Source organism: Rhizopus microsporus, assembly GCF_002708625.1.
Source record: "Rhizopus microsporus ATCC 52813 unplaced genomic scaffold scaffold_7, whole genome shotgun sequence".
Lineage (NCBI taxonomy): Eukaryota > Fungi > Mucoromycota > Mucoromycetes > Mucorales > Rhizopodaceae > Rhizopus > Rhizopus microsporus.
The window spans coordinates 82,510-94,848 of record NW_019671922.1 but is presented as its reverse complement, the minus strand read 5'-3'; the positions used below and the strand labels follow the sequence as shown (position 1 = coordinate 94,848).

The following is a 12,339-nucleotide window of genomic DNA, read 5'->3' as shown; positions in this document are numbered from 1 at the left end:
AAAAAAAAAAAAAAAAAAGAGAGAGAAAAGATAATAGTGGAAGAAGAGAACCGCAACCAAGATTAGTACAGAGGATCCAGAAGTTGACGAAGATCCTGCCGATAATAAGCCAACGTCAAAAGGCACGACTACTGCTCATTTTATCAAGTTTATGAACGAACTTCTTAGTGTAATGGATCTTGATGAAACTTTTAAGGGAAGTTACATCGTTATGGATAATGCTTCTATTCATAAATTTAAGCCGAAGTTACGGAAAATTGAAAGTAAAGGCTACAAAGTCATGTGCCTACCTCTTTATTCACCTGAATTGAACCCCATTGAGCAATTTTGGGTAATAGTTAAAGGGAAAATGAAGCGTGATCGGCTTATGAGTGAAGAAAATTTATCTAGTAGGATTGGCAATACCTGCAATGATGTACTCATCAGTGATCTTTATAGCTTTTGTACTCATTCCAAACGCCAAATCATTAAATGCTATAATAAATAATAAAACACGACAAACGTCTATGACAAACTTTACCACGAATTTTACTTGGTTTTCAGAACATTATGGTTTTTTTTATTCATGTTTACTTTTTTTACTGTTATGAGTAATTACACTGATGGTTTTGACCGTCAAACAGCCCAAGTTCTTATGTGGACGCATATGGAGTGAGGGGCGCCTAACCCTGGAGAAGGCTCAACAAAAATAGGAAACAAAAATACTTCTTCACCTGCAATGGTAATACCTTGTGGTAATTACCAAATAATTCTCTAGTGTAGCATATCCTATTACATATTCTGTATTCAAGTGTCTCTGCAAAATTCTGTAATAGAGGTAGCTTCCCCAACATCAGCATAATATTGCTTTCTTAACATAAAATGTCTAAACTCAAATATATAAAAGTATTTCGTTTTTGAGTGGTGCTTTAGATCTCAGTTTTGTATGTGGGAATCATATCTTTAATATCAATTTAACATGGACACAAAGATAAAAGCTTATTTTTAACGACATTGAGAGTAGATAAGAGCAAAAGCAAAAGTAGAAGCATACCTCAATTTAGACTGAGTAGTCTTGGGAATACCGGAATTAGCTTCATCATTTGAGAATTCGAAAAGCTCCATGGCTTTAGCAAGTGCTGCTCGATGGCTTCATGGTCAACAGGACAAAGCTTCAGGCTGGCGTTTGGATAAGAAATGTCGCTTTCATCTTGATAGACAGAGGTTTCAAGTCTTGTTTAGCTTGAACATCACCTTCACCAATAAAATCAATCACAACAAAATTTATTGACTTTTCCATGATTTCAAAAATATGATTCTTTTAAAATAGAGCATTTGGAGACATGTTTTTCCTATGTTGCTTTACATATAATAATTCAGGCATACGCTACTCATGATAGTCTATATAAACGAATTGCTTCGATATATATAGCAACCTCTGGTCCTATCACTTCCACTTAGGGCGTCCGCAGACTACTACCCGCACTTGCGCAGAACAAGTAGATTCCTTTGCTCTGAAAATGTTCAACACAAGGAAAAATAATAAAAAGGAAAAAAAAATTGCTGTTAAAAAAAGAAAGGCCTACGTCGTCATATTTGATTTGCTATTTGCACGCGCTTATTTGCACACTAGTTCACCTCCCTTTTTTTTTTTTTTTTTTTCAGCAGCCTATGTTTCTTTTCTTGGTGGAGGTTTTCTTATGACAACGTGAACAACGCTAGATGAGTGAATAGCCTCGATAATGATATGAGACTGTGCTCTAGTTTTTGGTTGTTTTACTATAGCAGTGCTGCCACTTTTTGATCTAGCTCAATTATTTCTCATATTAATATGAAACGCGGCTTCATAAATCATTTGGTAGCACATCTACAGAAGGTCGCTGGTTTTTTTGTCTACTCTCTTTTTACGAGCCGGTGCTGTAATACATAGTATAAAAAGGAGATATATTGAAAACAAACTTATGTTAATATCTCAATCTTTCTTTCCCCTAGTTAATATACACCGCATGTAGTGTTTGTAGCCTATTTCTTGATTGTAAATTCATATAAAATGTGGGTTTGTAAGCGTAGATTAGTTATTATCTTAACGATCAGCGTCGTCTTCACCACCTTCTCCTGAACCTGATGAAAATGTGCGCATTTTCTTTTAACCAATTTGCTCAACGTTAGTATGCCCTACAACAATACTACAATTGATCTATTTGATGCCTTTCTTGAAGCAAATACAATCCTTGAGCTTGTTTCAGCGTACTATGTACGCAGATACCGTAAAGATATTCGATCTAACACAACGTATAGAGATCTTATAAAGGCTGTACAGGTATATCCTTCTTGTTAGCCTCATTTTCCCGGGTTTGTATCCTTTCAATATTGTGAGTTGGCACTTCATCACACTCGCCGCATGTTGATAGGAAAAATGAGAAGGAACTTGGCGATATAGTATCATTATACGGGCTCTTTTTTTTTTTTTTCGTAATAGCCTTATCCTCAGCCTTTGTTCTATAAGAGAGTAAAATCCATACAAACATAACGTCAAATGACAGAAAATGAGCTAGCATTTGGTTTTTAGTATTGTGAGTTTCATCTAGCAAGAAAGTATGAATTGTTTCTTGAAGATGGATAAATGAACACCTCGACTGTTAAATATTTAGCCATCAATTTGAATAGGAGTTTTCTTAGAAAAAGAAAATAAAGAAAAGAGAACGTGTAAAGGATGAAATGTGGAGCCCCAAAGAGTACCAAAATGAGTAAAGTACGCTTTTTCTGATATTGAATTAGGATGTGTGCAATGTTTAACTTTTTACATGAAGGTTTTTATTTTTACATACATCAAAAACGTGCAAGAGATTAACAATGATTAGAAAAAAAGAAAGGGCGGCTAAAAATACAAATGAATTATAATAAAGTGTAAAGTTATGTAAAAATAATAGTAAAATGAGTATGATATCCTTTATGCTTTGGGAGTCTTCTTGAGAGCTTCTTGGATGTTGATGCCATACCAACCATATTGACGACCAAGTTCATCAATAGTCTTTTGCTTGGTTTCGATAATAAAGATAAAGATGAAAACGAAAGCAACCAGAGAAAGACCGGCAAAGATCAAGAAAGCATAAGGACCACATGCACTAAGTAAGGTGGGGAAGATGAGACCAATGATGAAGTTACAGAGCCAGTTAATGGCCAAACAGGCACCAGAAGCAGCACCAACGGCGTAGGTAGGGAAAGACTCAGCAAGGATAACGAAAGGAACCATACCGAAACCGATAGCGAAGAAGGCGACGTAAAGCATGATACAGACGACTTGAAGAGGAGCAACGTTGTACTTCATACCAATGGTCATCACAACTTGCCAGATACACATACCAGCAGTAGAAATAAGCAAAAGTGTCTTACGACCCAAGCGGTCAATGAGGGCAAGACCAACAAAGGTGATAGCGACGTTCAAAGCGCCAACACCAATAGTGACATACTTGGCATTGTCACCGAAGGAGGCTTCAAAGATAGTAGTAGAGTAGTACATAATGGCGTTGATACCAGTCAATTGAGAAAGGGCATGAACAACAAAGATCTTGATAGCGAGCAAGGCCAAGACGGGAATAGATGCAATTTGGAGGATGTTGAGTTGAGCTTCAGATTCAAAGGCGGCGTCCTTGGCAACAGAGTCATCGAAACCGGCCGCAGAGTCCTTGTCAGATTCAGGAGCAGGTTTGATTTCTTCACCTTTCTTGGTAAGACCGAGAAGCATATCAGTGAATTCAGCTTCGATATCACCGTTACGAAGTCTCAAGAACTCAACACGAGCTTCATCAATTCTGTTTTCACCAATTAACCAACGAGGAGATCTAGCACAGAAGGGAAGAAGGACCATTTGGATGATGGCGGGAGCAACAGTAATCATGACAGCAATACGCCATCCAACAGCAGAGTTCAAGCCAAGGGTGATAATTTCAATAAGCAGAATACCAAGCGTAGTGAAAAGTTGAAGAATGGCGGTAAGAGCACCACGGTACTTTGGAGGGGAAATTTCAGAGACATAGATACCAACAACGCAGGTCATGAAACCAGAAGCAATACCAACAAAGATACGGCCGATAGCGAATTGAGCAGAGGTAGTAGCAGTAGAAAGTAAGATAGCACCAATGAAGAAAGAAGTGTTCATGATAAGCATGGAATCACGACGACCAAATCTCTTGGCCATGTAACTGTTAGCCATAGCACCGATGAGACCACCGACGGCAAACATACCAGTGGCAACACCCCTAATGATAAAGAGTAAATACAAGATAAATTGAACATGTGATGATATATTTACCAAATCCAATCACTCATTGGAAGACACTGAGGTAAGGGAGAGTTTGGATAGTAAGTGACTACACCAGGTGCTACACCGGGACAGTTTCTAACAGCACCTCCGGGAATATTCAATGAAGAAGTGTTGAAACCAGAATTGAAAGCACCTAATGACGCGATCATTGCGCAAAAGACCACAAAGGGCCTCAGAGAAGCGTTCCTTGAATCCATATTAAAAATTAAAAGATATTAAAAAAGATCAAATAATGGCTGGAGAAAACGGGGATCAATTGAACTCACTGCCACTTTTATATGTTTTCACAAAAAAAAACCAATGTCCAACCATATTATTCCGAGTTATTCAGCAGTCGATCTGAGCTTCAATCCGTGTTCCTGTAACCCCTCTTGCCTTTCCATAGTAACGAATTACACAAGCTTACACTTCTTCATTGTAAACATGCTCATTGTACATTCACATAAACAGAACATTCTTCAATGTCGTTCATTGTCTTTTCTTCTACTGTTGCTTCCTCTTGGCAGAGTACAATAAAATCAATCACCGAAAACAAAACAAACTGCTGCACCTCTCCTCACCAATGAAAAGTAGGTAAACCAACATCTCATGATTTCCTTTTTGGGAGACAACCCTTTTTTATGAATAGTGGTCATACTTTTTTTCCTTCTCGAAAATCGATCCCTGCTACGGGGCTTTCGGATGTATATCGCCGTTAGAATGATTATTTGAATTATAAAGTATTAAATATATTGGGTTACAACATTTGATTCAAATGTTCATATGAAAATAATACAAATGCATAGAACTCTGCACTCTGTGCATCCTTTGAAAAAAGAAAAAACTTGTCTGGATTGTGTAACTGGAGTATAAATACCAATATATTAATCTGGGGCGGGAAAATCACGAATAAACAAGTAAAAATGCTGGAAGGGATCGGTTGACAGCTCCCGAAGATGTCCGACCTAGACAACGTGGTTCACGAGTTGTAAGTTATGGAAAGGTAACATCCAAGTAGAGTAATAAAATAGTCCAATATTCAAGTAAACCAAAAATGAGTAATAATATTCAATAAAAACAGTTTTTACTGGGGTTTGATGACAACGCGTATGGTATTACGTAAAACTCGACAAAGGGTAATTTCTATTTCCAGTTGAGAAAAGAAGTCCCTGAAAAAATTTTCTTATTGGATCGGCTTTAACCGTTTTCCCCAAGGGCGAACAGGCCATTATTCGGTGGTTTTTTTTTACTACTTGATGAGAAAGTAATATATGATATAGTCTTTACAAGCGAATCAAAATAACGTCCTTATCTGCTACTCAAAAAGATGAACACAGTGGGACCACTTTAGAGCTGAATTATGAGCGTTTCAGATCGGTCTTTGATTAGAATATTCTTCTTTTGAACATTCTGTCCTAGGGTAGAGCAATAATCACCAGACAGCTAAAGGACTAAATAAGGCTGGAGTCCTATACCCATCCAATCATCTTTATGTTATCCAAAAGAGTTCCCGACTTTATTCTTTATCCTCAAGTGGCTGGGCCTACTCCTTTCCCGAGGAAGCATGGTTATTGCTACGCAAAAAAGTATCATGTACAAAAAGAGAACTTCAGAGAAAGTTTGTTACCATGGGAAAAAGAGAGATGCAAAGGATAAATATAAAGTTTATTTTGTTTATTTGGACTCGTATAAAACAATGAGGTCTGCCTGGTGTAACTGATAGCGGATATTATTTTATATGCTAAACCAGCGATAACAGCAAATGATAGACGACGCTATAGCTTTTAGCGCCATTGATGGTTGATCTGTGCGCAAGTGGACTAAAAGTAAACTAAAAAAGCTTAATTTGGTCTTAAGCCGATACAAGTTTTACTTTCTGACGATTCCCCTTCTTTCACGCCTTATACAGTTTTTGCCCGATTTTTTCCAAGGTAGAAATCACAAAACATTTCCTTCATCTGTTCCGCTCCTTTTTTTCTGTAAGCAGAAAAAAAAGGAAAGGTCGTAGCAGAACTCTCTTCCTTGGTTTGCCCAGCCATGCATTTTTTTTTCATTCAGATGTTGATTCAATATAAGAATGTTTAACTGTGCTCTTTTATTACTCTTTGTCTCCAATGGAGAATAGCGAAAGCATGTTTGGAACACAAAACTTTAAACTGCCCAAATTGTCTATCGCATAGTGTATCAAAGATTGTCTCTATGCATTATATCTGCTGCAGCTGTAGTTTACATGCGCTGAATGTAGTTAAGATTAGTCATCATTCACCAAACCCTCACACTTGTGACTTTCAAGTATAAGGTAAACCACATTACAACCGGTAAGGTCATTGTCTTATATCAAGCATCTTTCCAATTACATAACTCTATACTTGAATAACACTAGATTGTTCATCCTATCCCATTACTTTTACTGATATTGACCATTTCAAATTTCATGCAGAAAGTTGGCACTGAGATCAAAAAGTTAGCATTAACTTTAGGCAACCATTAGCAAAGACCCAAATAATTGATTCAATCACAAGTTTATGTACACAGAAAGGCAAGGGAGTAGCTATCCCTTACATCCGCAATCGAACAGATCACATCTCGATTCACGTACTTAACCCGGAGTAATCCGTCTTCCCAAAATATCATTTCAAAAGACTGGAAGGAACGGTGGGCATAGTATGAATCCTTTTGCTTTCCTTCTTATAAACTTTTCAAGTTTTTACTTGGAGGATAATAAACGAATACCTGTTTTCTAAACCGCTATTGACGCTGGATCTATTCATAACTAGACCAAAAAAAAAAGCTTAATTTGAGCATTGTAAAAACAGACTTCCTCTATGCTCGATTCTGTTTTTACAAGATTCTTTTTTTCTTAGCTTGTCTATCCAGATGCTCTCTCGTATTCTATTGTTTATTGAAAATTGGCTACATACATGTATGATATTACTTGTCTGAATAAATTCAGCAAGTATGGGTATAATGTGCTTCCAATTGGCTTTACTCTGTGTCTTGGCAGACGATGTTTACTTGCTCTGCGATTCTATTTTGATAATAATCTGTTTGAAGCTCTTGTAGTACTTGTTGTCGTAAAGTTTGATAAATGCCCGACCTAAACACCTCTGTCATTATCAAAGTTTTACTTATAAATATCATACCTTTCCAGTTCCTTTGTGATTTTGTCATAAATCGATGTAGAGTTTAGCAATGAAGGATCTTTGGAAATCATGTCTGCCATAAATGCGTTTAACTTGTCGGTAAATTCTTTTCCTTGTTCCTAATGTATTGCTTTAATAAATGCATAATAATCAATATAAGCTACTGTACATACTCCATGCTGAAAGCCGGATAATAATCTCTTTCTCAAGTCATCAAAAGTGCCATTACGCTTCAATTGTAAAACAATATCTTCGGGTGTCATTTTAAAGAAAAAAGAAAGAGAAAAAAAAAAAGTATTTCTTAATTAGGAAATTTATTCAAGCATCTCTCAAAGTCCACTTTTGGACAGTTTTCTAGGGATTCAATTGATCAAGTCTACCTAATGTGCATATAAAGAACAAACCTTGGAAATGACTGTTTGTTTATAAACATGTATGTGTGTGTGTGTATGCTTTACCATATGCCAAAAAAAGAAGAGCGTCGGTCCTATACATAGACCGAAAAAATTGCGGAGAAAATTTTACTGTTAGCATATGGAACAAAATTTTTAGTCATTAATTTCTTTAAACACACACACTTTTCTCTCTCTTTCTCTGTTATTCCAGCTAGGATGGATCATTCATACTCTCAACATCATAGAATAATGTCATCAGATTATCAGAGAAGTCCAACATATAATCTACCGCCGTTAAGGCCGATACAACCTTGTCCGTATCCAATGTATTACCCAATGCAGCTGCCAGGGAAACCAGACGATCATCCAAACAAACGCAAACGTACAAGTAGAGCATGGTACATACAATCTTTAATTTTTCATGTCTTTACTTATACAGTGTATACCCTTTAGTGATGTATGTAGACGAAAAAAGATAAAATGTGAGCTAATTGGTCTCGCTGATAAATGCAAATATTGCCAAAGCGCACATTATGAATGCACATTTAATGACACGTAAATAAGAATAATAATTGTATAAATCTATATTGACACTAGTATCCTATAGGGCGAAAAAACGTGGACCACCTAAAGGGTAAATAAGATATATATACTTGATAAGATAAAGATTAATATATTTCCCTCTCAGCTATGTTGAAGTATTGGAGACTAGATTAAAAAAGATGGAGACCATGTTGGACGAATTGACACAAAAAAAGACTGGCAGTATACCTCCCCCTGAGGAGGGTCATGCATCCAGTGATAGGAGCCCCCCAGGCGCCGAACGGGTTACACGACGAGATAGTGAAGATGGAGTCTTTGGCAAAGCTCCAACTGAAAATGTGATCACCCTCAAGGAAGATAACGAACAAGAGTATACAATGCCGGTCGAATTGTTATCGATAGCCTCTGAAGGAAGCATGCGATATATATGCGAGCTTAGCTCATTACCTACAATGCTGCGAAAAATTGATGTGAGCAATTACCGGTTCGGAAGGAGATTTAAGCGGTTGGGTGACAGCATTTTTGAGTATGAACCGAGCCCTAATATATCAAATCAACAGTTACTTCAGCGTCTTGGTGCATTGAATCCCGGAGAAAGTATTAAGGGCGTCAATGATTGGATATACAGAGCGACTGGTGTTGATAAAACGACAAGTGACGCCTTGCTGAAAGTGTAAGATGTTTACAATGCTAATATTGCTGATATTAATCAGGAAAAGAGAGTAGATATTTTGCCTATATTCATCCAGCACTGCCTGTACTCAACAAAGTGCTCTTCTTGAAACAGTATCGTGGAGAAATTGATCAGTATCCCGCTGCGCCACTTTTGAATTCTATCTTTGGCGCTGCAGTTCGTTATATTGAAACCTGCAAGGCGTTTGGTGATGAAATACCTTACTGTAGTCATATCGAACTAAAGAAAGGATGGTCCGAACAGTTCTTTGAGAATGTAGTGACTCTTTTAAAAGATCGATATTGTCCATCCATATCGACTATTCAAGCCATTGCCATTGCTAATAACCACAGAGCAAGTTGGGATGAAAAGATCGCAAGTTCATGGCTGCTCAATTGTGTGGTAAGTCGTATATCTCTCTTCAATTAGTTTTCTTATTTATTTATTTAGGCGGTTCGTATGGTAAGGGAGGAAGACTAAACATGCCATCACTATGTCATTAAAAAACTGCAATGTAGGCACAGCATGTTGGACTGCACCGATTAAGCGATCAATGGCCAATCCCTGAGAGCGAGAAAGAGGCGCGTAAGCGAATATGGTGGTCAACTTATATTCTTGATAGATGGTCTGCTGCAGCCACGGGTAAACCTCAGACGATCTTGGATGAGGATTGTGATGAAAGCTATCCCAAGGATTTGGCAAACCAGGAAGAAGTGATGGACGATCATGATCAGACGATTCCGACATTCCCATCCTTGGATAAGAATATGGCAAAGAAGGTGACAAGTGAGAGTATCCCTCTTTATCAACCCTTTGTGCAAATCGCCAAGCTTTCGGAAATCTTGGGCAAAATTCTCCAGGGCCTTTATACGCCTTTAGCCAAGAAGCATAGCCAAGAACATGGTAGTGATGCAATCGTTGCCTATTTGGACAGGGCATTGTCAGAGTGGAGAGCGGCTTTACCTCCTTCGCTACAGTTTTCCAACAGCACACGTAGACCTAATGCTCAAGGAAACGCACCACTTATGTCTATGTCAGGTAAAAATGATATTATTGCACAGAGAAAAGGGTTAATCTTGTTTTTTAGCCATTATTCATCTCTGTTACTACACACTCTTAATCCTTCTTCACCGGCCCTTTATCGAAAATGACGAAGGAAATCGTTCATCGCAGTCTTCTTTGAATATATGTACATGTGCAGCGACACATTGTGTAGAGGTTGCCGAAAGGATGCATTACCGAGATTTTTTACTTGTCTCTTGGAACTTTGCCATATACCCAGTGTTTACAGCTTCATTGATTCACATTTACAATGCTACCAACAAAGATCATGATATTGCAGAGGCTGCAAAATCAAATTTGGCAAAGGCTGTCTACGTTGTTGAAAGACTCTCTAAAGTGTCCTATAACGCTTCTAAACTTCATGATTTGCTTCTCGAATTAGCAAAGGCGCGTGGAATCGATATACTACAAGATAAACCTGCGACTAAACCTGAACGAAAGCGAAAGAAAAAAGGGCCACGGGAGGCATTTGATCAAGAGTCAATGAATCATCGTCTTGCTTTTTGTTCTTCTCCCTCTAGAACATCGCCTAATCCTGGTAGCTCAATCACCATGCTATCTGATACTGAAAGCTGCATACCGTCAAGTCAGTCATGTTCATCAGCAGATGACTGGATCAATGGCCTTCATTATAATCAACAGCAACAACACCAGCAACAGTCAGCAGCCCCAAACTTATTATTAGAGACAGATCCATTTTCATTAAGACAGTTCAATCTACCACAATATGAACAAACAACAATGAATGGATTGCCCATATCTAATGGAAGCAGTAGTAATCATAATGTTATGATGCAATATCAGCAGCCAATACATAGTACATCGTTTAATGTAGTAGATAGCTTATTATTAGGCTCACCTCCACAGATTATGAACAATACACAGTACAACCCTGTCATGTCAACTCAGCATCATCAACAATCACCAATGACAACGTTTAGAAACAGACCAGATAACCCTTTCTGGGCAATGCCTAGTAGTATGGAATTGGATGAATGGATGGCTTATTTATTACCAGATCAGCATATGAATAGGCAATAGCAATAATAATAATAATAACAGTAATAACAGTAATAGTAGTAATAGTAGTAATAGTAGTAATAGTAGCAGTAGCAGTAGCAGTAGTAGTTGTAGTGATAACGATTATGTTGGTAATAGCTATTTAGGATTCATGATAAAAGTACACAACAAAGAGACTTGTACATATATATAATATATGTGTGTATAAAATAAACGTATAGGATTATAACATGTTCATGCTTTAAGCTTCCTCTAGTGAAGTTTCTAGCTTACTCTGAGCATCCACTTGACCTGCATATCCCTGTTTGCCTGTCTTTCGAGCAACGAAATCACGAACAAAGTGAATCAGCCATTGAATGAAAAAGGAGGCAACGACAATTAAACCTACAGCAACATACCATATTGCTGCGCGTCCACCCTGACTCCAATCCAAAAATGGATATACCCAAAATCCTTGACTTTTAAAAAGGTTAGATCATTGTCCTTGTTTGTTTGCTATATACTTACGTGGCGTGAATGATGAATGTCATACACATGTACAAAATCACAGTGAACAAGACAGGCAGGATCATATGAATGATCACTTTCTGTCTGCCGAGAATGACATCAAAGATCATGAGGAAAAATGAAACGCCGTGGACTGAGGTGTTTATCCAGGCAGAAACACCAGATGCTATTGTGGAACAAAGGCAGGTGAGCTAAATCCTTACATAAAAAAAAAATACATTACTGGCTGAGCCGCGTAGAATGCTCCAATAAACAACAGGTGTGACAATGCTATATTGTATATATTAGAGAAAAGATGTTTGTAAAGCAAAGAATAGCTTACTTGAACGTGATTACGGTGTGATAGAGGTAAACATAAAGATAATTGAGAATGGTGAATTGATTAAAGTAGAAATCTAGGCTTTTTGAATGCAAGTATCGAAAGTGGTATACAGTGGAGGTCTATTTGTAACATTAAAAAACTTCATAAAATACAAAAAGGCTGTACTTACAACCAAGTATGCGTGGAGACCGATGAAGGTTAAGTGAGTGAACATGTCGAAAAAGTACTTCATATAAGGCCCTGTCACTCCAATATCTGTCCAAATGACAATGGTAGAATAAAGAGTGAGGATGAAGCGAATGATGAAGAATGCTTTTGAAGACATCCAGTAAGACGTTACTGTCGCTTCGGGGACGAATTGATCGAATCCAAACCATCTTATGACTGCATAG

At 37.6% G+C, this 12,339-nt stretch overlaps 3 protein-coding genes across 3 annotated transcripts in view; all 3 read right to left on the bottom strand.

Moving 5' to 3' along the window:
• Window positions 1–2,764: 2,764 nt before the first annotated feature.
• On the bottom strand, window positions 2,765–4,569 carry RHIMIDRAFT_291472 (general substrate transporter). The gene is made up of 2 exons (XM_023613812.1): window positions 4,292–4,569; window positions 2,765–4,238 (listed from the first exon to the last, which is right to left on the bottom strand). The coding sequence occupies exons 1-2, from the start codon at window positions 4,498–4,500 to the stop codon at window positions 2,930–2,932; spliced, it is 1,518 nt and encodes a 505-aa protein (XP_023466573.1). The 5' UTR covers window positions 4,501–4,569; the 3' UTR covers window positions 2,765–2,929.
• Window positions 4,570–7,146: 2,577 nt separating this feature from the next.
• RHIMIDRAFT_125734 (uncharacterized protein) lies at window positions 7,147–7,702 on the bottom strand. Its single transcript, XM_023605466.1, has 3 exons — window positions 7,599–7,702; window positions 7,426–7,544; window positions 7,147–7,379 (listed from the first exon to the last, which is right to left on the bottom strand). The coding sequence occupies exons 1-3, from the start codon at window positions 7,686–7,688 to the stop codon at window positions 7,268–7,270; spliced, it is 321 nt and encodes a 106-aa protein (XP_023466572.1). The 5' UTR covers window positions 7,689–7,702; the 3' UTR covers window positions 7,147–7,267.
• A 3,488-nt stretch (window positions 7,703–11,190) lies between these two features.
• The window catches only part of RHIMIDRAFT_280628 (uncharacterized protein), a 7,149-nt gene continuing 6,000 nt past the window's right edge, over window positions 11,191–12,339 (bottom strand). Inside the window, exons 2-6 of the mRNA XM_023612929.1 lie at window positions 12,117–12,321; window positions 11,948–12,066; window positions 11,849–11,895; window positions 11,626–11,791; window positions 11,191–11,576 (exon numbers count right to left, since the gene is read on the bottom strand). Of these exons, the coding sequence (XP_023466571.1) occupies window positions 11,360–11,576; window positions 11,626–11,791; window positions 11,849–11,895; window positions 11,948–12,066; window positions 12,117–12,321 (754 nt within the window). The 3' untranslated portion in view covers window positions 11,191–11,359. The remainder of the gene's footprint in view (window positions 11,577–11,625; window positions 11,792–11,848; window positions 11,896–11,947; window positions 12,067–12,116; window positions 12,322–12,339) is intronic.